The sequence below is a fragment of the Lampris incognitus genome, chromosome 7 (genome assembly GCF_029633865.1).
Source record: "Lampris incognitus isolate fLamInc1 chromosome 7, fLamInc1.hap2, whole genome shotgun sequence".
Classification (NCBI taxonomy): Eukaryota; Metazoa; Chordata; class Actinopteri; order Lampriformes; family Lampridae; genus Lampris; species Lampris incognitus.
In genome coordinates, this window is record NC_079217.1 from 19,359,807 (window position 1) to 19,387,036 (window position 27,230).

General features: G+C 43.6%; 1 protein-coding gene across 2 annotated transcripts in view; it reads left to right on the forward strand.

The window, feature by feature from the left end:
• Positions 1-1,460: 1,460 nt before the first annotated feature.
• Positions 1,461-27,230, forward strand: part of LOC130116020 (alpha-2-macroglobulin-P) — a 56,030-nt gene continuing 30,260 nt past the window's right edge. Inside the window, exons 1-21 of one of the 2 annotated variants that reach the window (XM_056283935.1) lie at positions 1,461-1,601; positions 2,705-2,885; positions 6,109-6,265; positions 8,860-8,912; positions 9,498-9,518; positions 10,607-10,775; positions 10,946-11,030; positions 12,027-12,147; positions 12,242-12,356; positions 12,454-12,563; positions 13,308-13,472; positions 15,450-15,686; positions 16,144-16,207; positions 16,335-16,480; positions 17,190-17,339; positions 17,492-17,683; positions 20,007-20,091; positions 20,265-20,388; positions 21,088-21,313; positions 21,530-21,656; positions 22,976-23,097. In XM_056283935.1, the coding sequence (XP_056139910.1) occupies positions 1,519-1,601; positions 2,705-2,885; positions 6,109-6,265; positions 8,860-8,912; positions 9,498-9,518; positions 10,607-10,775; positions 10,946-11,030; positions 12,027-12,147; positions 12,242-12,356; positions 12,454-12,563; positions 13,308-13,472; positions 15,450-15,686; positions 16,144-16,207; positions 16,335-16,480; positions 17,190-17,339; positions 17,492-17,683; positions 20,007-20,091; positions 20,265-20,388; positions 21,088-21,313; positions 21,530-21,656; positions 22,976-23,097 (2,733 nt within the window). In that variant the 5' untranslated portion in view covers positions 1,461-1,518. Of the gene's footprint in view, positions 1,602-2,704; positions 2,886-6,108; positions 6,266-8,859; positions 8,913-9,497; positions 9,519-10,606; positions 10,776-10,945; positions 11,031-12,026; positions 12,148-12,241; positions 12,357-12,453; positions 12,564-13,307; positions 13,473-15,449; positions 15,687-16,143; positions 16,208-16,334; positions 16,481-17,189; positions 17,340-17,491; positions 17,684-20,006; positions 20,092-20,264; positions 20,389-20,428; positions 20,580-21,087; positions 21,314-21,529; positions 21,657-22,975; positions 23,098-27,230 lie in introns of both variants that reach the window. The other variant, XM_056283933.1, reaches the window with a different exon arrangement.

The window sequence follows — 27,230 nt, forward strand, 5'->3', positions numbered from 1 at the left end:
CTTTAAATATGGACTCTGCACAGGTCGCAGTGATGTGAAAACAGGCAAGCGAGAAATGCATTAGAAACGAATAGATTACAACCATTTTGTGCAACACCCCAAATAGTATTTTGAAGACAAAATACCGCCGGTGGCTTTTTGCCAGGAATGAAAACAATGGGAGATTACCAGCTCGCAGGAGCAGCGTGGTTTCTGTCATCCTTGATAACGCTGCTGCTGCAGACAGGATAAAGTACAATCAGAAAAATTAAAGCGCCAACTTTCTATGTATTCCGAACCCTGGGCTAACGGGGCCCTTCTATCGTCGGTATGTGGACGGGGGGCGCTAATCTAAAATCTTTTTGAGTGCAGGATTTTGTAGAAAAAAATGAATAAATAAAATAAACCTGACATCAGACAGCCAGTGCAGCACTGAACCACAGGGTATTGCTAGTAGAAATGACATTGTTGAGATGTCTGTACCAATCAGTCCTGTACTCGACTAGATGTGTCTTTTTAGCAGCTTACATCAAAGGCCAGAGAAGACAGTAGTGGAGATGGCGTCCCGGAGACCGTCACCGTCTCTGTCAGGGACAAACAGGCACGTTGGCATTCACCCACATGCATTGGAGGGGAGATTGTCTGCACCAAAATGAAGGAATGAGATAAAGGAGATGTGTGCATACGAGCCTTTGTGTTTGCATGAAGATGTGCGACTGTTATTAACCGACTGTTGCTGACTGTATCGTGCCAACCGTACCAATTCTGGGGCAATTATTTCAGCATGGAGAGGAGTAATAGAGATGTGTAATATTGGGGGGGGGGGGACTTAATACCATCAACAACAACAGCATGCTGTACTAGATTTTAACAAGCTGTAACGTGTCCAACAGGTCCACATACTGGTCACAATCATGCACATGCATTTCTGTGCGAGCTTTGAATCGCTGACTACTCCAACGAGTTTATGAAACAGGAAAAGTGGCGGCCAAACTTACTTAAGTAATTAACAGAAGGAACGCAGGAGATAACCTTGTCGCTGACCCGGGGAGGATTCGCCACCTTTAACCTTGTTGCACCGAGCGAATGCCTCATCTTTGTTATTCACAATACACGATGGCCTCGTGCTGTCAATCAAAATAAAAAAAATGTAAAAAATAATAATAGGTGGGGTCCCTGTACCAGTCTGAAACTAGTCTAACTTGCATGTGTGTGTGGGGTGGGGGTGGCGGTCATCTATATGGACTGTCTCACAATAAGCTAAAGAGGAGGGGTGGACTGTCCCATCGTCCATCCCACAGCGTACTGATGGGAGGCGATTCAACTTTTGGGAAGTGAGTGAGGCCTCTTCGGATACAGGGAGGGAGGAGAAAAAGGTTCCACAAATTCGGGGAGGGGGGGGGAGTGACTCAAGGAGGCTGGTTCCAGTATAAAAAGCGGCGTTCACGCAACTTTTAGGTCGAGAAGCCGGTGATTGACAGAGGGGTAGTTTGCCCCCCCCCCTCACAAGTGCGCCACAAGTACGGAGCAGTGCACGACATGGCACCTGTCCTCAAACTGTGTCTTTTCATGGTCGCGTCGGCGTTTTTGCAACTTGCCAACTCGACCAGCCTCAACGAAACGTAAGTAGTCTGCACGCTAACGCGTTAGCCCGTTCGCATCCCGCGGGGGGACGGCCTGGAAAAACACTCCTCAAGTTTGCCTACTCGTTGCAGTTTGTGTGCGGGTGCGCAACTTGCCTCGTCCGTCTGCGAGCGAGTGCAGTTTGTCCGTGCAGCAGCGGGTCAGCGGCGACGGCACGCAAACTTATCAAGTTGCGCGTCTATGCAACACGTTTCCCAGGAGATCTGCATGTAGCTGCACGATTGCTTTCGTTCCCCCCCCTCTCCCTAACCAACATCAGCATCGTCCCCCTGACGAGGTCGACAAGACGAGTTAGTTTGTCCCCATAACTGTATTACGCAATCTGCGGATGCATGCATACCTCCTATGTGCGTGCGTGTTCAGGTGCTGGAATATTCATTGGTTTGCACGTTGTGTGTGTGTGTGTGTGTGTCCTGGTGCACACAAAATCAATATCAATCAATATTAAATCCATCCATGTCAAATCAGTATGATCGATATTCCCCCTAACGACACACACAACTTTGTGAGATGTATCCTTCATGTGTCAGTAGCCATGGCTGTTGTGTTTTGAGTTGGGAAGGAGACCCAGTCTCGAAACTCCCTCCAGCAGCCTTTTGCTATGTCTTTTACCATGGTCTGATAGAGATGTGCTTTGGTCAAATGTGCAAAAGAAAGTAAATTGCACCAAAATGTCCTTGTTAATACATGATGCATCCCCCGAGCGGCTGCCCATATTTGACTGGCTCAGAGTCTGAAACCCTTGTTTTAACTTGTCTCCTACTGTATATATCGTTCTCCCTTCATCATAACTATGTGGACTGTGGCATTGATGGGAGGGATTGTAGCTTTTACTTGAATTCTTGTTTGTCTGTTTCATGGAAAGAGGGGGTTGTGCTGATATTTTGTATATTTGCTCCTCACCATTCATATGTACAATGAATAAGTAGTGCACCAAATAATCATCAGTGGTGGAGATGTTATTCGCTGTTGCTATACAACCTATTTCATCCACAAGCATTTAATATAGGTGTTTACTGCAAAATAATATTGGTAAGCCACCAAGTGATATTTTTTTCGTGCATCTCTACTTCATTTTCAGCATATATGCGGTGACGGTGAGCTCCCAGGTAAAGGGTGGCGCCTCGGAGACCCTGTGTGCACAGATTCACGGCCCTACAGAGCCCGTCACTCTGACTGTGACTCTGAGCGTGGAGTCGAGCAACACGGTTCTGCTGAAGGAAGCCATCACACAGGACTATTACCACTGCCGAACCTTCCAGGTCTGCCTCATTCTCGTCCTTGTGTGCAAATATCTGGAAAGTGGAACTTATTTGCCAACTTTTATAAAGTTTTAAAACGTTTTTGCAAAATGACTAACATTCATCTCTTGTTAGAAATGACCCTTTTTCCAACCATCACTATAGATGGTGGAACTGAGGTGTGGGATGAGGTCAGCAAAACACAAACTTTTAATTGCAGTGAGCCAAAATGGACGTTTTACATGACAGGTTCACTAGTTTTACAAGCGATAAACACATTAATTTACTTAATGATAGTTTTGTTGAAACTTATATGATCAAGGATGAATATTGGTATGATCATTGTGCTTTTTCCCTAGCCCTGAATTGAATCCTGTCTCTCTCTCTCTCTCTCTCTCTCTCTCTCTCTCTCTCTCTCTCTCTCTCTATATATATATATATATATATATATATATATACCTTGTTATGCAAGCAACACATTGTGTTTGTCAGTGTCAATAATTATTGACAGTTAACATTTGTTAGCCTGTTTTTTGTCTCGATACTATTTGGTGTTATGCAACTGCTAATCCTGGTTTTCATATTGATTCTTAAAGAACAATTACCGCTGAGTATCTTGGTGGCAAAAGCACTTAACTTCTATTCATTTCCGCAGTGTTTTGCCTTTCTGCAGCCTCAACCTTAGATTCCTTTTACTGTAACGAAACAAAGGGCTCATTTTTTTCAGAGACCAGCAAGGTACCTGCATTCCATGTAATGTACCCCAAGCCTCAAATTTCTGCCTTTCTCACTCTCACATGCATGTGTACACACACACAGCCACAGCCACAAATGCCCCTCACTGATTTGGGAATGTTTCCAGGCTCTGTTATGTAATCTCGGTTGCATTAGCAAGTGAAAACATATGCCACAAGTATGTTGGCTTTTGATAATTGCCGTTATTAGCCTCCTGCGGCTAGAGGGATTTGCAGTTTGTGGTTGGTCACTCCCTCATTTTGTACCTCATTTATCCTCTATCACAGAAAATTCCTGGTATTTTCCTGGGTTTCAAAAACTGGAATTGTTGATTACCCGCCCCCCCTCCCTTTCACACTACCAAGTTTATTCAACCTTTTTGCTGGAAAGCCCCCTTTCACACATACCCAGCAAATCTCTGCATTTTAGTGACATTAGACCCTGTTATGTCCTCTGCACCGTCGCTTCTGTTTTTACTTTAGTGGTTGGTAGTTTGACTCTTTTTGTTGTAACAGTAGGAGTGACTCAGGACATTTCTATGAATCAAACTTTCAAACATTTCGAGTGTTTCAGTAGAGGGTCACATTCTCAATGTTGCATTAGGACTAATGATTCACCGATGGCTTAAGCTGGGCAGATGCTGTAGGTGTTGAGCCCAATTTGGCCATCGCCAGCTCATTTTAGAGTTGGGCCCAATTTCTGCCTTATTGGCTGTCATTTGAGGGGGGGACGCGACACCTGATTAATTGCCTGAATGATCTGTCTGTCGGGTGATCGGGGGTGTCCAGGTGGCATGGCGGTTTATTCCGTTGTCTACCACCATGGGGATCAGCGGTTTGAATCCCCGTGTTGCCTCCACCTTGGTCGGGCGTCCCTACAGACACAATTGGCCGTGTCTGCGGGTGGGAAGCCGGATGTGGGTATGTGTCGTGGTCGCTGCACTAGTGCCTCCTCTGGTCAGTTGGGGCACCTGTTCGGGGGGAGGGGGAACAGGGGGGAACAGCGTGATCCTTCCACGCGCTACGTCCCCCTGGGGAAACTCCTCACTGTCAGGTGAAAAGAAGCGGCTGGTGACTCCACATATAATGGAGGAGGCATGTGGTAGTCTGCAACCCTCCCCGGATCAGCAGAGGGGGTGGGGCAGAGATCGGGGCAGCTCGGAAGAGTGGGGTAATTAGCCAGATACAATTCGGGGGGGGGGGGGTCTGTCGGATGATCGGATGGATTTCTGGCATGTCAGAAAATTTGGTCGTCTTGCAATTCGAGCGGTATCGCGATCCAATTTCCCACAATTCAGTGAGAAGCAAACAATAACAACATGGCACAGACTGAAAGTATGGAGACCAGATAGATCAAGCTCTGGCAACAGTGGCCTATAATATTAGTTTAAATAGGGTTTTTGCCATGGTGGTCAAATCCGATCTTGACAGCAACCTGCGCCTTTCACCTAGCCTTCTTCGCAAACATGTCTTAAAATAAAACTTGGAAACTATCCACATTTTGGAGTATGCAGCCATATTGTTTGAATAAAATTTTATTGGAATTGATAATGGACAAAACTTTTCTTGGTTTTCCTGGTAAACTTTCAGTATGAGCGTCCATGTCGCAGTGTGTCGATCAAACCGTACAGCGTGAGCATAGACATCGTAGGCTTTGGCCGTGCAGAGCGGGCAATTTAAACATGTAGTGTGAGTTAAGGCAACATACAAACTTGCTTAAATCGTACATTGTCTGCCTGGCTTTACTTAAAGGGGTAGTAAAGCTCCCCCCCCTTTTTTTGAGTTTAAAACATGTTGGTATGGGCCAAAGATGGTAGCACTGATTGCTCTCATTATAAATTCAACAAAAAATGAGATAGAATCTGATTTTTCTTACATCCAGGGTATGCTCATTACGATTATCCCCCCTTTGAATGGCTTTCATCAACGAGGCCCAGACCCACGTGACATGGATGACACACATTAGGGTTCAGCGGGTTAAACCAATAAAATATGAAGCAAATTGAAATGTGACATGCCGGCGTTGGCCAATTAAACTCTCAAAGTAAACTGAGAAGCTTGGGCGAGGTGTTGCGCTACAGTACTGCCAACCTCAGCCTCCCCACACCACCATCACTGTCCTGTTCATCTACACCATTTTTTATCCTTTTTTTCTGAATGTTAATGGGCAGAGACTGGCTGAAAATGAGTGCTTACTTCTTCTTCAGTGTTGCTGTGTTTCATATTGTGCCATTTTTGCATAACGTGGTTTTGCTGTTGATATTGAATTAGCATTCCAAATAAATTCCTAGTGTTTTAATGGCATGAAAGGGGTGTTTCAATCTTACGTTATAGGTCTGTTTGCAGGGGTGGAACATTTTAAATCTGCTGCTTTTTATTGACAAGTTCTTTTTGATCACTTGCATATTGTCACAGCCCCTTGACACATCTTATGCCTCATTTAGACTCGGCAGAATAATCCCTCCAACCCATCATCTCTAACAGACCTGTTGTGGTGGATTATATTGTAGGTCCCTCTGGTGAGTTTCAGTACCGTGGCTACTGTCAATGTCAGCGTCCAAGGGGAGAGTGACACTATGTGGAAGAGCACTAAAATCCTCATCAATCCTCCATCCTTCATCAATGTCATCCAGACTGACAAACCTGTGTATAAACCGGGACAGACTGGTGAGTATCAGATTTTTAGAAACCGTATGGTTTGTTCTTGGGGATAATCCATTACCTGAAGCAGTCCAGAATGCTATCCACCAGGACCCGGTTTCATGTGGTTTTGCTCCCTGCTGTGATCTGTGTTAAATATCATGAAGGGTGCTGCTTTACTGCAGTCATTATTTTATATTGTTCTCCTGTGCTGGTTACCAACTCACCAGTATTTTCACAATTTTGCACTAATTTGCAAAATGACCGCAAACTTATATATGGAGTCAGTATTGTGACAGAAATTTTATGCTTGTTAGTTCCACTTCGTAAACCTTCAGCTTTGTTTTGAATTTATACCAGAGTTTCTGTGTTGTGTGCAAATTTTGCCCTTACAACGGAGAATTCTGGAGCAGAAATAATGGTTTGCAAACTGGCAGCAAAGCTTTCTGTAATCTGCTAGAGCAACAAACTCAAGATTTTTCACAGACAAGTCATCCTTGATTTCATGGGCCATTAAAGGAGGATCATATTTCATGAACTGAGGTCTGTACCTAATGGTTACAGGGTGAATATGTGAACCGTTACACCCCCTATCCTAAACCCGTGTCTGGCACAAAAGGTCCTACCAGGAGCAGCTGATGCTATGTAGTTTTTCAGGAGGTGGTGCCTTGCAGACATGATATATGTAACAAAATTCCCTTATGCTCAGTGTGAGGGTATATAGATCAAGCTGTATGAGTACACAAAACTTTGAGGCTGAAAATATAAAATATTTTTATTTAATTTTGTTGACCTCAAGTGCTACTTTTTTTTTTATATTTCCCCCCTTTTTTCTCCCCAGTTGTACTTGGCCAATTACCCCATTCTTCCGCATCATCCCGGTCTCTGCTCCAACCCCTCTGCTGATCCGGGGAGGGCTGCAGACTACCACATGCTTCCTCTGATACATGTGGAGTCGCCAGTTGCTTCTTTTCACCTGACAGTGAGGAGTTTTGCCAGGGGGACATAGCACGTGGGAGGATCAAACTATTCCCCCCAGTCCCCCCCCCAAATAGGCACCCCAACTGACTAGAGGAGGTGCTAGTGCAGCGACCAGGACACACACCCACATCTGGCTTCCCACCCACGGACACGGCCAATTGTGTCTGTAGGGATGCCTGACCAAGCCGGAGGTAACATGAAGATTCAAACTGGCAGTCCCCATGTTGGTAGGCAACGGAATAGGCCGCTATGCTACCTGGACGCCCCATCAAGTGCAACTTTAACCCACTTGCTAATAATCTGTTACTATAAAACATCGGTTACCAGTATATGAACAGGAATTATCATGAAGAAACTTGCAGTCGAAAGTGCACAAAATGTGATCACCACCACCCATGGGCATCCGGGTAGTGCAGCAGTCTATTCCGTTGCCTACCAACACGGGGATCACTGGTTCGAATCCCTTTGTTACCTCCGGCTTGGCAGGGCGTCCCTATGGACACAATTGGCTGTATCTGTGGGTGGGAAACCGGATGTGGGTATGTGTCCTGGTCGCTGCATTAGCGCCTCCTCTGGTCGGTCAGCGAGTCTGTTCGAGGGGGAGCTGGGGGGAATAGCATGATCCTCCCACTCGCTACACCCCCCCTGGCGAAACTCCTCAATGTTAGGTGAAAAGAAGCGGCTGGCGACTCCACACGTATCGGAGGACACGTGGTAGTCTGCAGCCCTCCCTAGATCGGCAGGGGGGATGGATTGCATTATTGGATCATTGGATCCAATAATGCAATCATGGATCATTATTGCATTTTGCTTACATTTTGCTGGGTTGGTCTGATGTCTGGACATGTGTACGTCTTTGAGTTGAATCGGAATTGGGGAGGGGTTGTGAGTGTTGGAGGACACTTTTCACACTGACAGACAGAGGAAAGGGACCTTGCTCAGAAAGTGTACAAGCTCGCGACCTCTCTTGCCATCGTATCCTTTCGTATATTGGATATGTTGTCCTGAAATGGAAATATTTTGAAATATATTCCCAAGTAATGCTGTCGTTGCTGAATTGAAGTGACAACTTGATCCCCCCCCCCATCTTTTCTGGGTCAAACGTGATCTCTGGCCCTGGAAATGTTTGTGTGTTGGGGGGAGCACTGATGGAGTTGTTGACGGGGGAGGTGCTGTGGTGAAAGAGACCCACCCATTGGTTCCACCTAACAAAAGATTTTTTTTTTCAATTATCATAAAATACCTTCGAGGCTGCTGTTTCACACCATCACAGATCTTACCTTTAACTTGTTCACACCACTTTTCACGATAAATCATCATAATAAGTAACTATGGGTCATTGCACTTCTGGACACTCATTGCTTCCCTCCCTTTAGGCAACAGAGCTTTATGCTAGACTACTATAATTCTGAACGTATCCAGACATTTACTTATCTGTATTCTCTACAGTCCATAGGATGCCTTGCATAGCCCCTTTGCATTGAGTATGAAGTTTTATTTGCTTTGTACCATGTAGCCTGCATGGTTATCCTGATGCACTATACTGCATTGTGACAATAAGTATATGCACCAGTGCAACCGAGACAAATTGCTGACTGTTTACTGTATGTTGCACTTTTTTTCTTTCTTTCTTTTTTTAGTCCATTTCAGGATTGTGTCTCTTGATGCTGATTTCCTCCCTATAAACCGTGTGGTAAGTTGTTTTCTTCATAATGGCATTATTTCAAACCTGATCTATATTTTAAACATTTTTTTTGTCTTCTGCTGTTAAATAAACATTGAAAACCAAGAAGGAGGTCCATTTGGTTCAGAGGATTGCGAGGTAAAGGAGGACTGTTTGTTGACTTTTAGGACAGCGTGGGTGTGAAATACTCTGTGGGCGGCTCGATAAACATGCTGTTAGAGCTCATTTTGGCTAAAAGTGAACTTGACCCCAGCATCTGAATCAATAGTGCCTTGAGACTTTTCTGTATCATAAGATAATTTTAAATCTATTTCAGCCTTTTCAACTCATTTCAGTGCACAATTAGACTGGTTGAGCTTTTCGGTAGCTCCAAATACGTTTTCCCTTCAGCCGGTGTCATTGAATGAGTTAAGTGAATTGCAGTCAGTTACAAAATAAATGAATCAATAAACAACTATATACATATCTCAACTAAATGTTATTGGGACTGTTGTGCAGTTGGTGTTGGTTTGTAAAGGATTAAGGAGGAAAAAAAAGACCTGTTGTACTTTTCATTCACCTGACATTCATTCACTTTTTTTTTCATCATTTCAGTACAAGACAGTGGAACTTCAGGTAAGACACATTGAAATTATTTGTCCACCTTGGGTTTGTATTGAAAAGTTGACTTGTAGAGTCATTGACCAGTGAGACCACCGGGCTGCTTTTTTGCTAAGTGTCACCTGCTGTATTATAAGATGTGCATCTGTTTGTTAATCCAAAAACACTATTCTTACAGTAAATAGTATAATTAAGGTGGTAGCGTAGCGGTCTATTCTGTTGCCTACCAACACTGAGATCGCTGGTTCGAATCCCCAGTTGGGCATCCCTACAGACACAATTGGCCATGTCTGTGGGTGGGAAGCTCGAGGGGGGTATGTGTCCTGGTCGCTGCACTAGCGCCCTTCTGGTCAGTCAGGGTGCCTGTTCAGGGGGGAGGGAGAACTGGGGGGGATTAGCATGATCCTCCCACACTCTACGTCCCCCTAGCGAAACTCCTCACTGTCAGGTGAAAAGAAGCAGCTGGCGACTCCACATGTATCGGAGGAGACGTGGTAGTCTGCAGCCCTCCCCGGATTGGCAGAGGGGGTGGAGCAATGACTGGAACGGCTTGGAAGAGGGGGGTAATTGGTCGGCTACAGTCGGGGAGAAAAAGGGAAAAAGAAAAAAAAAGAAAAAAAAGTATAATTAGCAATGTGGATAATTAAATATTTTACCCTCGTAAAAAAAATTCAGTCTTGTGATGTTTACATGTCATTATTCTACATTTTCATTAGCCACTCGTTAATACTGAAAGCATATCGACCTTAATCCTTGAAAATATAATTTTGTGGCATATTTCTCTATTCGACTATCTTGCCAGGACGATTCAGAATTGTCTCCAAAAAGACTGAATTAGGAATATCAATTTGAAAGCAGAAACTCAAACAAATCTTGTAAATATGACCAGAGATATTTATAAAATGAAGCGATATGCATCTAGCGTCACAACAACTTCTACTACTTTCGTTGGCCACTAAAGACGTGATAATTTTGAAAGGAGTTATCGAGCCCTCCTAATATTCTCCCATGAGAATCAGTCACGACAATAGGCACGGGCACGAAGAACGCCTGACATATAGTTTGATGATAAATGAGTTTTTCTGTGTGTCTAACGTGTGTAGGACCCCAACACAAATCGCATTGCTCAGTGGTTGGACCAGTCAGTTGTTAGTGGCATCCTTGATCTTTCCCACCCCATGAATCCTGAGGCAGCACAAGGAAGCTACATGATCACAGCATGGACTGAGAAAGGACAACAGATATCTCACAGCTTCGACATCAAGGAATATGGTCTGCTGCTACAGTATTCTGAAAATTGGGGAAACGATAAAAAAAAAAAAAAAAGTAGTTTTGACCAAAAATATTTTTTAAGTTTCAACCAGTTTTGGATTAAGCTCTATTTTTTATTTTTGTTTTAGGTATAGGTTTCCTATGTTAACAACATTTTTGCTTTGCTTCAGTTTTGCCCAAATATGAGGTGAAGGTTCACCTCCCTGATGTGATTACCATCCTGGACCAAGAAGCGACGCTAAGGGTTTGTGGAAAGTGAGTGATCCAAAGTGTCGAATGATTGACAGAATAATCGCATTAAGAGTATGGCCTTTTGTTGATGAAGGCCATCTTTAAAGAAAAGGTGGCACGGTGGCACAGTGGTTAGAGCGGTCGCCTCACAGCAAGAAGGTCCTGGGTTCAAGCCCTGGGGTAGTCCAACCTTAGGGGAGTTGTCCCAGGTCGTCCTCTGTGTGGAGTTTGCATGTTCTCCCTGTGTCTGCATGGGTTTCCTCCGGGTGCTCCGGTTTCCTCCCACAGTCCAAAGACATGCAAGTCATTAGTCATGCAAATTGCCCCTGGTGTGTGTGTGTGTGTGATGGCCTGGCGGCCTGTCCAGGATGTCTCCCTGCCTGCCGCTCAATGACTGCTGGGATAGGCTCTAGCGTCCCCATGACCCTGAGAGCAGGATAAGCGGTTCGGATAATGGCTGGATGGATGGATCTTTAAAAAAAAAAAAAAAAACAGCCTGGGGCATCCGGGTAGCGTGGCGGTCTATTCCGTTGCCTGCCAACACAGGGATCACCAGTTCGAATCCCTGTGTTACCTCCGGCTTGGTTGGGCATCCCTACAGACACAATTGGCCATGTCTGCGGGTGGGAAGCCAGATGTGGGTATGTGTCCTGGTTGCTGCACTAGCGCCTCCTCTGATCAGTCGGGGCGCCTGTTCGAGGGGGGAGGGGGAACTGGGGGTAATAGCATGATCCTCCCACATGCTACATCCCCCTGGCGAAACTCCTCACTGTCAGGTAAAAAGAAGCAGCTGTTGACTCCACATATATCGGAGGAGACATGTGGTAGTCTGCAGCCCTCCCTGGATCGGCAGAGGGGGTGGAGCAGCGACCAGGATGGCTCGGGAGAGTGGGGTAATTGGCCAAGTACAATTGGGGAGAAAAAGGGGAAAATATCCAATTTCCAAAAAAAGAAAAATCAGCCTGCTCAGGCAACTATAAACAGTAACTGTTTTATAAATCCTCTTGTCTGTTTCTGCAGATACACGTATGGGAAGCCAGTCCTTGGTTCAGTCCAGATGTCCGTTTGCAGGAAAGCTTTCCGATATTTCTGGTTTTCAGATGAAGTGCAAAAAGACATCTGCAGGGAGTTTAAATTGAATGTGAGTTTCCTTAGATTGCAATAATCGCTTTCTGTGTCCCCAGTATAGTTTTAAGTGGTGACTAATAACGGACATACATGCTGTTGTCTTGTAGACGGACAGAAATGGCTGTGCGGCACAAACTGTGAACGTGACAGAGTTTTCTGTGAATCACAGAATGTTTGAGGACAGATTTGAGGTGCTGGCTGAAATAGAGGAGTATGGAACTGGTAGGATCTGTCTAGAGTAATTGCACCAATGGAAAAGTAAACAGCAAATGACTGTCTTCCCGTTTACCTGTGACCTTTACCTATATTCCTGTTCCAGGTGTCATCTTGAAAGGCAGGGGCCAGGCCCCCTTCACCGGTACCATCAGAATCATCAATTTTGAGAATGTACCTGCAGCATATAAACCAGGGATCGCATTTGAAGGAAAGGTAAAAACCGTCTTCAAGTAATATGCCTTAACAAGCTTTCACCAAGAAGTGATCACAAACATCATGCATATCAGTTATGATATCATTTTACTTACCAGAGATTTTGTTCATGGGATCACCACTGGATGCACAAATGGCATCATATGGGGCCACAGAATGCTATCCTTGAACCTGTCCTTTCAACAACAAAAAAACCTAGTGCCTTGGTTAGACCATGTTCATGATTGTCATTTATCTCTGACTTTTCAATTTTGCTGGCTGGGTAGTTTATCCATGGTTACCTCGACCCACCACAAGTAAGATGCTCATTTCAGGAAGTTGAACCAGGAAGTAGCTCAGCAATGTGATAGGCCATTGATAGTATTGGACGTTTCAGATAATAACTTTTCTTTTCACTTCCAAGTATGTGTTTTAGATTATTGGGTTAAATTGGACTTGTTAAAATATGGTTGATGCTCTTATTCCATGGCACCAAAAAGACACCATTGCGAAGCTGTATCCAGTGGGGCCGTATGTTCAAAATCTCAAAATTGAAGCTGTTGAGTAAAAGGGTATCATAACTGATATGCACGATGGCAAAAACTACTTAAATAGGACCAAGGTTTTATAAAAAAAAAAAACTGAATTACGGTATTTGCTTTAAACTGTGTGTGTTCAATTAATTTTCATCTTACACTGGGTTGTTCTGTTTTGCCAGAGACATAGTTCCCCAGATTTGAATATTGTATTCTGCCTTGTTTTCAGGTCAAACTCACTGGTCCAGACTCCAGACCTGTGGCCAATGAAGCCGTGTACCTGTCTGCCAGCAGCGACGGAGGTTCAGTGAACTTAACTCTCACCACCGACAAAAAAGGCACAGCTTCATTTTCTCTGGACACGTCCCTCTGGAGAGATAGTGTATTTCTGCAGGTTAGTCGGTTGTGTCACCTCCTCTTTGTGTTTGTGGCCTTCTTCCTTAAATCGGTGCCAATTTCCTTTGGGCTTTTTTACACAGCCTTCGCAAGGTGGGAACGTTACACCATTAAGCCGCCTCACTTTCACTTTTCTGTGAAAAGGTACAAGGACGGCATTGGGCGGACGGGGGGGGTCATTATTATTTTGCCGTTACGCCAGCAGTGGCAGTAGTCACAAAGCCGAATCAATGTTTGTGTGAAAGGGACAGCTAATGCTTTTGTCAAGTCAAATTTGTTGATATAGCACATTTAAAACGGCCACAGTTGAACCAAAGTGCTGCACAAGCTCAAAATACAATATAAAATAAGTGACACATATGAATATAAAAATATATGTAAAGAAAACATAATAAAATAAAGAATATAAACTGTAAACAATAAAACATAAGATTAAAGTGTATTTGTACAGTAAAATCACGTTAAACTTGAATTGAATGCCAGCGAGAAGAGGTAGGTCTTTAACAAAGATTTAAAAGTCTCTAGGGTCTGAGCAAATCTTATGTGTGCTGGTAAATTGTTCCAGAGATCAGGGGCAGCCACTGCAAAGGCTCTGTCGCCCCTATTCTTAAGCCTGTGTTAAACGTCCTGATGCCTCTGCTTCCACGCCAGCATGCTATGTAAAATCACACACTAGGGTGCGATTATGGCGCCTTTGTTTGGTTCCGTGTAAAAGAACAAAGCCAGCATAAAGATGAGTCTTCATGGACATCCGGGTAGTGTAGCAGTCAATTCCATTGCCTACCAACACGGGGATCACCGGTTTGAATCCCCATGTTACCTCCGACTTGGTCGGGCGTACCTACAGACACAATTGGCCGTGTCTGCGGGCGGGAAGCCAGATGTGGATATGTGTCCTGGTCGCTGCACTAGTGCCTCCTCTGGTCAGTTGGGGCGCCTCTTTTAGGGGGAGGGGGAACTGGGGGGAATAGTGTGATCCTCCCATCTGCTACATCCCCCTGGCGAAACTCCTCACTGTCAGGTGAAAAGAAGCGGCTGGCGACTCCACGTACATCGGAGGAAGCATGTGGTAGTCTGCAGCCCTCCCTGGATCGGCAGAGGGGGTGGAGCAGCGACCGGGGTGGCTCAGAAGAGCGGGGTAATTGGCCAGATACAATTGGGGAGAAAAGGGGGGGGGGGAATCCTAAAAAAAAAAAAGATGAGTCTTCATTATGCCATTATTGTGGAATCTCTGTGAAAGCGTGTCTTGATATCATCAACACAGTCACTTAAAGGGAAATTTTGTCAGTGGTTTTGCAGTGCTTATGAGCAATGTAGTGGATTGAAGCAAAAAGTCCTCACTGCGATGGGTGATGTTGATGGAGAAATTGGTGTTCCCCGGCTCAGAGAGTCTTTCCCAAATTTCCACGTACCAGAATGCATTGCACATAAGCATCTGTCTCTTTGTCCATGAAATCCTTTGCGATAGTGATGTGGGAGATCATTTCCACCATCAGAAGCGTAGTTCAGCAGAGAGAATGAGCGTGTGTTTTTTTGAACAGTGTCTTTACAGTAGATTTGAGTATTAGAAACCCTGCTAGACTGTAGTTTTTCTCACCGCCAACTGACGTCATGATATTTTACTTGACAGCGAGGAAAAAACTCGGTTTCATTGCTGCCCCAGAGATGCAGAAAAAAACAGGAACAACTTCAGGGGTTTTTCATGTGCTATCCCTGTCACAGATAGACAGAGGGAAGGTTGACATTCGGTGAACTTTCCCTTTAATATCAAATAAAAATGGCATAAAAAAGGTAACTAGCTGATGAGAGCGCACAAGAGTATCAGTATATCATCTTCATGAAGGCTAATCTAGTCTCATGGTGGGTTGAATAGGCTCCGGTCTTGGTTATTTAAAGCTGGATAAAAACTTGTTGTTGTAGTTGATCTTGTTCTTTGAAATCTGGTTAATCCCCTTTAAACCATCATTCTCAATAGGCAAGGTCCAGAAAGAAAGATGAGGAGGAGCACTACGTGCTCAGCTTGCGTAGACCAACGTACGGGTCGGTCTTCCGGGTCATTTCAGCCTTCTACTCCAAAAGCAAGAGCTTTGTGAAGCTCATGCAGGCCAGCGGGACGCTCCCTTGTGACAGGGATGCTGCTGTGCGTGCCAAGTACATCATTCAGGGGGAGGAGCTAAAGAAGGGGCAGGAAGTTCTTGACTTCTTCTACTTGGTGAGACTTGCTGTATCTTACAACCTCTTCCATGTTTCTTCGTCACTGTAAGACATGTGGATTCATTGTACTAAGGCACATACTTCAGAATCAGAACCATGTTTATTGGCCATGTGGGTTTGCACACATGGAATTTGACTCCGGTTTCGTGGCTCTCACAGTGTACTTAATATAGAATAGCAACACAACAACACAACAATCTTCAGATATGTACACAAGGATTGACTATATACAGGTGAAATAAGAGGCAATAAAGTGCAATGGTGCAGAGAATATATATCAGAGATGCTGAAATCTCTTCATTATGTAGCTATGATGCTGGGAGTTTCTAGCTCATAGTTTGTTTTAGTCACTGTGCATTTTTTGTTGCGTAGTTAATGAAATTGTCTGAAATTATGTAGTTTTTATTATTTTGCATTTCTTTCATGTATATTCTTACATCTATCTGTCTGTTAAGGTGATGTCCAAAGGTGGAATTGTGCAGCATGGCCGTCTGCCAGTGGATGTTAAAACAGGAATGGGTAAAACAAAAGATGACATTGTGAATATTATGATCCTTTATCTACAACTGTGTAGGTTGAATAAGTTATTTCAATCAAAATGTGTTTCTTTCTCTGTATCCATTTCTTGCTTGGCCTTCATTTTCAGTCAACAAGGGAGAGATATCTGTATCTCTGAAGCAGACAATAAATCTTGCGCCATATGCCCAGGTGGTAGTGTACACTGTGATGTTCAGTGGCGAAGCTGTTGCAGATAGCCAGGACTTCCCGATTCAGCCCTGCTTCAATAACAAGGTGCCATCTGACCTGCTAAGATATCCTAAAACAGGGCATCTGGTTAGCTTGCTGGTCTATTCCATTGCCTACCAACACAGGGATCACTGGTTCAAATCCCCGTGTTACCTCCTGCTTGGTCGGGCGTCCCTACAGACACAATTGGCCATGTCTGCTGGTTGGAAGCTGGATGTGGGTATGTATCCTGGTCGCTGCACTAGCGCCTCCTCTGGTCGGTCGGGCGCCTGTTCAGAGGGGAGGGGAACTGGGGGGAATAGCGTGATCCTCCCACGCGCTACCTTCCCCTGGCGAAACTGCTCACTGTCAGGTGAAAAGAAGCAGCTGGCGACTCCATGTGTATCGGAGGAGGCATGTGGTAGTCTGCAGCCCTCCCTGGATCGGCAGAGGGGGCTGAGAAGCGACAAGGACGACTTGGAAGAGTGGGGTAATTGGCCAAGTGCAATTGGGGAAAGGCGGGGGGGGGGATAAAAAAAAAAGATATCCTAAAACATTAGTGCTACTTTAGCTTTACTCATTCTGTGCAGTACCCCTGATTATTATTATTATTATTATTATTATATATTTTTTTCTAATTTGAAGATGATTCATGATCTTCCTTTTAAGTGTTTTTGCTTTGGTCCTCCTGCAGTTTTTTAAAAATTGGTCTTGTGAAATAAAAATCTAATCCACTCTCAAACAAGCTGAGCATCACTCTGGTTTCTCCTTGCAGGTCTCCCTGAAGTTCTCCTCCACCCAGGAGCTCCCAGGAGAAAAGACTTCGTTGAACCTACAGGCTCAGCCAGGTTCTCTGTGCTCTGTTAGAGCTATTGACCAGAGCGTTCTCCTGCTGCAGCCAGAGCAGGAGCTGACTGTCACCTCTGTATGTCAGCTTCTGTACAATTTGGGCATGCTTCATCTCTACTTTTTGCATCGCTTGATTATGGTGTTATTTCACTTATTAGCATCATGTCATAAGACAACCGCCTAGTGGTGTATTAGTGATGCACTCTCTTTCTTCCTGTGATATTTTAGGTGTACGAACAACTTCCTATACAGAAGCTGTCAGGATACTCCTATCAGGTGGAGGACTTTGACCCCTACCCCTGCCTGCACCCACGTCCTGAACCTGAGGCTGAGATAGATGTGGAGCCATTCAACCGAAGGAAGCGCTCCATCTTCTTTGGACCAAATGATGAGAAGAATGATGTCTACAGTGTCTTTAAAGTAAGATTCTGAATTAAAGAAATGCTCTTTTATTTTCACTTAACAGTGTTGTTGGTGGAGATTTGAAATGCATCAGTTTCAAATGACTAGTTTGATATCTCAAGTGCTTATTGGAAACTTAGTGTAATTAAGTGACAGGGAATTTGTCATTCAATCATATATGAAGTTTGTTTCCAAAACATGATTAAAAACTTTTTTTTTTTGCATGGCATGGACAGTAGAGAGTGTGTGTTATATCTGTGTGCTATATTTATAAAGCTATTGTTAGTGTTCAATTCAGTTTAACCTAACTACAATCCGTTCTTTTTCACCTTTTCTTTTTTTCAAATTGATGTGATCGTTGTAAGAACTGGATGCAGTTGGGTTGTGTTTTTATTGATCATGAATTATATTATGCAAGGTAATTGATAGCTAATTTTACTGAATTGGACTAAGCCAGTTATGACAAAAACAAAAAACTGTCCTCGACCCATTTCTTCATGGATAACTATGACAGTTCGTTTGAACAAGTTTAAGTTCATGCTTGGACTTGTGTAAAGTGGTGTTTGAAGCATGAGTTGAAGCCAGCTTGTCTTAGGGGTAGGAGTGTAGTACTGTAGTGGTGCCTTTATGTGAATACTAATGGATCCATTTGACAAACCACACATTAAATTGACATTTTCCATCCCTGACATGTTTGGTCACTGTATGGAACTTTAGTGTGCTGAGATATTTACATCATCCAATGGGAGGAGGAGGCCATAACACAAAGGCCCTGTAGTCTGTCGAGAAGATTGTACAAACTCCTCCCATGCTTCCGTGTGTATCAGTGACTACATAATATGAGGATGCATTGATTGGTGCACGGCATATGATTATTTCAACAAATGCCCGCTTGACTTCATAGCACTATTGAGACCCAACATAGGGCCTTTGCCAAGCCACTCCCTACCCACAACCACTTCACCACCAAGGGCCACTCCAAATCATGTGAAATTCACAGCTATTGAGTGCGCTTCCGATTTAGGGTAAATTTATGGAAACAACGGGCAACGGGGACGTCCAGGTAGTGTGGCAGTCTATTCTGTTGCCTACCAACACAGGGACTGATGGTTCAAATCCCCGTGGTACATCCGGCTTGGTTGGGCGTCCCTACAGACACAATTGGCCATGTCTGTGGGTGGGGAGCTGGATATGGGTATGTGTCCTGGTCGCTGCACTAGCGCCTCCTCTGGTCGGTCAGGTCGCCTGTTTGGGGGGAGAGGGAACTGGGGGAATAGCGTGATCCTCCCACGTGCCACATTCTCCTGCCGAAACTCCTAATTGTCAGGTGAAAAGAAGCGGCTGGCGACTCCACGTGTATATCAGAGGAGGCATGTGGGAGTCGGCAGCTCTCCCCAGATCGGCAGAGGGAGTGGAGCAGAGATCGGGATGGCTTAAAAGAGTGGGGTGATTGGGGAGAAAAAGGGGGAAAAATAAAAAAAAAGAAAGAAAAGAAACAACTGGCAACTATGGGACGCCATCGCCACTACGTCCACTGGAAGTAGGATGTAACGGCTCAGGCGAATGCCTCGCTCTGCCATACTAATGCTTAGTTTTTTGGTGGTCGAGTGCTGATGAAAGGCAATGACAATGACTGTAAAAATGAGTGCCAGCCGTATTTATTTCAAATTGTGTTTGTGTATATTGTAGAAATGTTCAGTTACTTAAATGTGCTTGTACTCATAGTCCGTGGAAAGCGCAGTAAAGTATGATGGGGAGCAAAAGCTCAGCATGGGGATCATGGGATTATTGATAGCCTACAGTTTACTAGGGGGTTGAAAATGTTGTATTCGAAATGTCACATCAGGCCTTAAGTAGACTGGTAAATGTTTGAAACCTGTTTGAGTAAGTGAAATTTGAAGTCCTTTTTTTATTATAGAGCTCTTTTGACTTTTGTAGAGTGAAATCTCTGTTGAGCAGCACAGGACTGATTGGCAGAAACAACAATCAATACAACCAGATATCCAAACCACCCATGCTTTGAAAAACTTAACGAATCCCATATCTGATATCTCTGTTAAGTACTTTATTAGAAAATGACTGATTACAATAATAGATCCGGTATTTTGGAATTAAGAATTTTGTTTGGGGACAAACTTTATCAGTGTTAATGGAAAAATAAAGAATTATTTTGATCGTACTTGTATATGATCATCTACTATGATAATTAGCATTTTAGTTATAGTCTATATACGTGTCCTATATTTAAATGATGGCTGAATAATTTTACTCTACCTGAATACAGAAGACATTGCTTAATGATCTGTGTTGTTCAAACTGTTTATGCTTTCACCTCTTTTAGGAAATTGGAATCAAGCTTGTTACCAACTCTGATGTGAAAAAACCTTTAAGCTGTGAACCAGAGACGATGGCATTAGCTTATGAAGGTTTGTTCTAGTTTCATGATGCAACACTGCTATGATCCTAGTCACAGACGTTTTCCACGACTGACTTGACTTGCTAGGTCCATTGACAAGCCCAATGAGTAGGAAGTGCCGTACTTTGAATCTGTGTACAAGCCTTGCTTTGGTAGATAGTTCATGTTTTTAATCCAAAACAGAAGATGAAGGCAAAGCTTTTATGGAAAGTGCTGCTGCTCCACATGCAGCTCCTGCTGAGCGGAGCAAGGAGACCATTAGAACATACTTTCCTGAAACCTGGATCTGGGAGCTGGTCTCTGTTGGGTAAGTTCAATTGTTTAATTTTTTTAACATGTGTTTATAGATGCCGTAGACTCCCCAGTTCCCATGGCCATGAACACGATGCCAGGAATTGCAACCCTAGATGATGATCCAATAACTAAAGCAGCGGAGGTGAAGGAGACCGTTAGGACCTATTTCCCTGAGACCTGGATCTGGGACCTGGTCCCTGTTGGGTAATAATATGCATTATGAAAGGGGTGATTGAGGAGGAGGCATAGTTTAAAATTTTTAATTAGATAACCCCATGATGGGATAAATGCATAGTGGCTTTAGGACTCATTCCAATCTGTATTTAAGGTCGGGCTAAGTTAATGGAGTGGAAAGTGAGGATGAAGTAGGCAGGCCGAGAAGTTGGTTCTCTTTGGAGGTCTACTCCATTTATTCAGTGTTCAACACTTAACAGCAGTTTGTAGTCCATACCAATTTATGCTACAACGGACCTCAGTTTACAGGTAGTTATTATGGCAGCTGTTTAGATTTTATAAAGGTAGCAATCCTTAAGCACTAACTCTGGTGTCTGGGAAGCAAGGACACTGTAGTGCGCAATTAAGGTTGCAGATAATTTACATTTCCAGTTTCCCATTAAACATAACTCAATTGCATTACATTTCAATCAAAGCAATACTATATTCAAATCATAAACCCTGAAGTAAATTCAAAATCTCATGTGTTTTTGTGCAGGGACAATGGATCGGTGAGTGTTGAGAAGACGATCCCTGACACCATCACTAAGTGGGCAGCTGGAGCCTTCTGCACTTCCTCCGTAGGCTTTGGTCTGTCTCCCAACACCGGCCTGACTGCCTTCCAGCCTTTTTTCGTCAGTCTGACCATGCCTTACTCTGTCATCCGTGGAGAGGTGTTCACACTCAAAGCTACCGTCTTCAACTACCTCTCCAAATGCATCATGGTACATATCTGCTGCTTTGTTGTTGTAGATGGAAATGATCATCGGATGCTTAACCTAATCGTCGTGTTGACCTAGATCAGTCGGTGAACTCGGTTATTGTCATTACACTAAGCTTTGTATGTGGAGGCTAGTAACCATTGCAATGTTATTGGTTCCACCTTTTGTGACGTTCATAATGTGTAATCCGTGTGTTTGTTTTTTGTTTTTTTTCTGCAGGTGAAGGTAACTCTATCAGATTCAGAGGAGTACACCTCCAGAGAGTGTGATGGCTGCCTGTACAGTGTGTGTCTGTGTGGAGAGGAGAGCACCACCTTCATGTGGATTGTCACACCTACCGCCCTTGGTGAGCCATGTTGCAGCTTCACCGCAGCTGTTCATGAAGTGTCAACCAGTCACAATGCTGCCCCACCATGCCTCCCACTGCCCCAGATCATTTTAAACATGATATACTAGGCTTGTTTCTGTTGAACTAATGCAACGTGTGATCATGTGGCTAACAGCGCTTCTTCATTACTCCTCATGTATGCTCGGGGGGGAAAAAGCTAAGAAAACAATCATTTGGTGTAGCTGCATAAGGGATGTGAGGCGAGCTAAAGAGGCGTATTTGATCCGGATTAAGTGCACTGACCGCCTCTGCTTTTGTGACGCCCGAAGAAAAGGGGCTGTTCATCCGCAGCCCCCGATTTATGAAAATGATTGTGGATGCTCATCTGAACGACAAACTCTCATTTAAAATAAAATGGCGATTTTGGTTTATAGATGACAGTTCCGCACACCTAAACTACTGACTGAATTGTCTGGGTTTTTTTTTCCAATTAATCATCAATCTTTGGAATAATGTAATGTAGTTTGGACCAGTTTATCAAATTTTGATTTAAAACCTGGAGTTGTTAGTAGCCTGTACAGCTTTGGTTAAAGTCACGTATTCGGTAAAGTCGCAAAGTTAAAAATCACACGTTATGTGTTTGGTTTATTTTATTTGACCGTTTGTAATTTAACCAATCGATTCTAGTTTTTAACAGATATTCGACTACTCAACGGAGGGTTTTTTTGTGTAGCTATTTATTTTGTTTTTGTTTTTTTGGCTAAGTTTTTTTTTTTTTTTTTGGAGGCGGGGGTGGGAGAATGGGAGGCAAAAAATATTAGGGATGCTCCAGCTCCTTCAGCACCCACAAAGCTGGCTACCATGTATTCAGCAGCCTCTGACACCTTTAGTTAACAGGGATGAGGTGGAAGCTGTGCTCCTCTGACCTCCGCTTAAGAGAAACGCTGACCATCGCTTATGATAACAAGTCATGTCGCCTCTAGGGTGAAGCAGTTGTCTCTCACAGAGGATGATCTGTACTCATCCTCTGTGAGAGAGACAGTGGATTGTGTGGGTGGAGGTACGGGAGGAGGGTAGTGAAGGAGAGATGAGAACAACTGTACTAAGGACATAAGAGAAATAAAGCAGTAAATGCAGATGGATAAGGGAAGGTGGAGGAAGATTAACAATGGGAAGAATGGGGGGTTGCAGGGGGGACGAGGGGGAAGGAGCTGGATTGAGGGTAGGAAAAAAATGGTTTTCCTGAGTAAACAAATCGACTGACAGGCTGACAGTGAAGGAAGCAGGAATCAATATATTTTGACTTCGCATGTAATTGCATGTGCTTTTGTGCACAGGTGAAGTAAGCCTGAAGGTTAGCGCTGAGGCCCTGAAGACGAACCAACTGTGTGGAAACGAGGTCACCACTGTCCCTGAAAAAGGCCGGATCGACACAGTTGTCCGCACATTGCTAGTGGAGGTTAGTATCTGCCCCGCACCACAAAGAATCCGGTGTTTCCTGAAAACACAAGACAGCAGTTTGTTCTGATGTATGTAAATCCGTCCTATGGCATATGATTATATCTATTCCTCTCGTACATACACTACCGTTCAAAAGTTTGGGATCACCCACACAATTTTGTGTTTTCCATGAAAAGTCACACTTATTCACCACCATATGTTGTGAAATGAATAGAAAATAGAGTCAAGACATTGACAAGGTTAGAAATAATGATTTGTATTTGAAATAAGATTTTCTTTACATCAAACTTTGCTTTCGTCGAAGAATCCTCCATTTGCAGCAATTACAGCATTGCAGACCTTTGGCATTCTAGCTGTTAATTTGTTGAGGTAATCTGGAGAAATTGCACCCCACGCTTCCAGAAGCAGCTCCCACAAGTTGGATTGGTTGGATGGGCACTTCTTGCGTACCATACGGTCAAGCTGCTCCCACAACAGCTCAATGGGGTTCAGATCTGGTGACTGCGCTGGCCACTCCATTACCGATAGAATACCAGCTGCCTGCTTCTGCTCTAAATAGTTCTTGCACAATTTGGAGGTGTGTTTAGGGTCATTGTCCTGTTGTAGGATGAAATTGGCTCCAATCAAGCGCTGTCCACTGGGTATGGCATGGCGTTGCAAAATGGAGTGATAGCCTTCCTTATTCAGAATCCCTTTTACCCTGTACAAATCTCCCACCTTACCAGCACCAAAGCAACCCCAGACCATCACATTACCTCCACCATGCTTAACAGATGGCGTCAGGCATTCTTCCAGCATCTTTTCATTTGTTCTGCGTCTCACAAACGTTCTTCTTTGTGATCCAAACACCTCAAACTTGGATTCATCCGTCCACAACACTTTTTTCCAGTCTTCCTCTGTCCAATGTCTGTGATCTTTTGCCCATCTTAATCTTTTTCTTTTATTGGTCAGTCTCAGATATGGCTTTTTCTTTGCCACTCTGCCCTGAAGCCCAGAATCCCGCAGCCGCCTCTTCACTGTAGATGTTGACACTGGTGTTTTGCGGGTACTATTTAATGAAGATGCCAGTTGGGGACCTGTGAGGCGTCTGTTTCTCAAACTAGAGACTCTAATGTACTTATCTTCTTGCTCAGTTGTGCAACGCGGCCTCCCACTTTTTCTACTCTGGTTAGAGCCTGTTTGTGCTGTCCTCTGAAGGGAGGAGTACACACCGGTGTAGGAAATCTTCAATTTCTTAGCAATTTCTCGCATGGAATAGCCTTCATTTCTAAGAACAAGAATAGACTGTCGAGTTTCAGATGAAAGTTCTCTTTTTCTGGCCATTTTGAGCGTTTAATTGACCCCACAAATGTGATGCTCCAGAAACTCAATCTGCTCAAAGGAAGGTCAGTTTTGTAGCTTCTGTAACGAGCTAAACTGTTTTCAGATGTGTGAACATGATTGCACAAGGGTTTTCTAATCATCAATTAGCCTTCTGAGCCAATGAGCAAACACATTGTACCATTAGAACACTGGAGTGATAGTTGCTTGAAATGGGCCTCTATACACCTATGTAGATATTGCACCAAAAACCAGACATTTGCAGCTAGAATAGTCATTTACCACATTAGCAATGTATAGAGTGTATTTCTTTAAAGTTAAGACTAGTTTAAAGTTATCTTCATTGAAAAGTACAGTGCTTTTCCTTCAAAAATATGGACATTTCAATGTGATCCCAAACTTTTGAACGGTAGTGTATCTGCACTCATGAATCACTATGCATGATTTGTTTCTAGCTCAATAGCACTCCAAGAGCTAGAAACAAACGAGGAATAATGCTTTGTGAGAGCAGTTGTAGTAGTATGTGACAGAGGAAGATGCAGAGGACAGGAAGAAATGGAAATGGATGATCCACTGTGGCGACCTCTGACGGGAGCAGCCGAAAGTTGTGGTAGTAGAGCAGTAGTATTCATGTTGTGCACAAAATATAAGGACCACCTGTATAACCCACCTTGCCCTTCCTTTTGTACCAACATGTCGCAGTCACAGAAAGTTGAACCAGTTCATCCGGACACAACGTTTATTGAGAGAAACGTCTCATCACTCATCTAAGTGACCTCTTCAGTCTCAACTGACTGCAGGTATCCCCACCCTTATAAACAATACAGTGGCATAATGACCGAAACCAATGATCAGTTTCATATGCAAATTGCCGTGACCATTAACTAGAGTTACGATGGCCATGTGTACAATTTACAGAGGATTTGGGAATAGTTGTAATCACAGCATTGTAAGATGGTGATGGTTGTACTCTTAGGCCCCCCCCCCTCGGTTCAGGGATTGTCGTTCCCTCTTCACATAGTACACATGACCATTGTAACTCTAATTAACGGTCATGGCAATTTGTATATGAAACTGATCGTTGGTTTTAGTCCTTATGCCACTGTATTGTTTATAAGGGTGGGGATACCTGCAGTCAGTTTATTTTTTTTATTTTTATTTTTTGTATAACTTTGTTTATTGAATTTTCCGCACAATCAACATTTACAAAATAATTGTCCTCATAAGTTGTACAGCATGAACACAAAACACATCCAACAATACACTAACACACCAGAATACAATGAGGAATAAAAACACACCCTCAAAGGAGGAAAAAAAAAAATCAAATCAAAACAAATTAACTAAAATAATTAAATATATATATAAAATAAAATAAATAAATACAAGTACACATATTCCAATGCACTTGTCCGCAGGCCAGCCAACCCAGCACAGTCCCTCACAGACCTCATGTACACATACACCCTGCCTCCTTCATCACCGGAGCTTGCCACGCCCCCACCCCCATCCAACAAGGACATCAATAAAAAGGAAAAAATATGTATATATATATATACACACACATCACTCTGGAATAACAGGGAAATGAAGTCGCTTAACATAAGAAAAGAAGGGGGTCCACATTGCCCAGAATTTGTTTAGAGACCCTTTGAGTGTGTGCCTAATTTTTTCCAGCTTTATACAATTTAAAACAGACTTAATCCAAAGAGCATGAGAAGGGGGTACAGAGGATTTCCAACTAAGCAAAACCAATCGTCTCGCCAACAGGGTAACAAAGGCAATAAAATCCTTATTAATATTGGTCAGTTGCAATGTGGGCGAGGGCACCCCAAATAGCGCAATAAAAGGGTCTGGCTTGATCTGTGTGTCACATACTTCTGAAAGTGTGCTAAAAATATCTTTCCAAAAACCATCAAGAGATGAGCAACACCAAAACATGTGCACATGATTAGCAGGAGACTGGTTACACCTCACACAGTTAGGATTTATGTCTTTGTAAATTTTCGCTAGTCTCGCTTTGGTCCAATGAGCCCTATGAATGATTTTGCATTGAATGAGACCATGTCGGACGCAGACCGAAGAGGTATGTACCCTTCCGAGTGCCCTCTCCCACAGCCCATCAGATATTCCCTCCCCCAGTTCCTCCTCCCATGAGGATTTAATGTCATTAAGTGAGGCAATTCTTAAAGAACAAATTTGTCTATAAATTATTGACAAGGTACCTTTCAGAGTGGGAAGCGGGGTAAGAAAGGTGTCAAACTGTGTTTCACCAGGAAGGGTGGGGAAATGAGGATCCAAATTGCGGACGTAACTCCGGATCTGTAAAAATCTAAAAAAATGATGCCTGGGAAGACCAAATTTAACTGCTAGTTGCTCAAACGTACTAAATGTATTGTCAATGTAGAGATCTTTAAACCTTTTTATACCAAGACTAGACCATATTGAGAAAGCACTGTCAACCATAGATGGGGCAAAAGCAGGGTTCGAGGCCACCGGAGCAGAAAGAGAGGTTGTCTGAAACCCAAAATGGCGTCTAAATTGATTCCAGATCCTCAATGTTGTTTTGACACACACATTCTTGGTGAAAGAGGAATAAGGGCCTGTAATGGAGGAGTGAGCGAGGGAAGACAATGATGCCGGTACAGACGAAGCAGCTTCCATCTTTAACCAAATTGGGGACGGGGACATCTCTCCACCTCGCAACCAGAACTGAATGACCCTAAGATTAGCCGCCCAATAATAAAATCTAAAATCTGGTAGCGCCATACCTCCGTCTGACTTGGGTCTCTGCAAGAGCTGTTTTCGTAT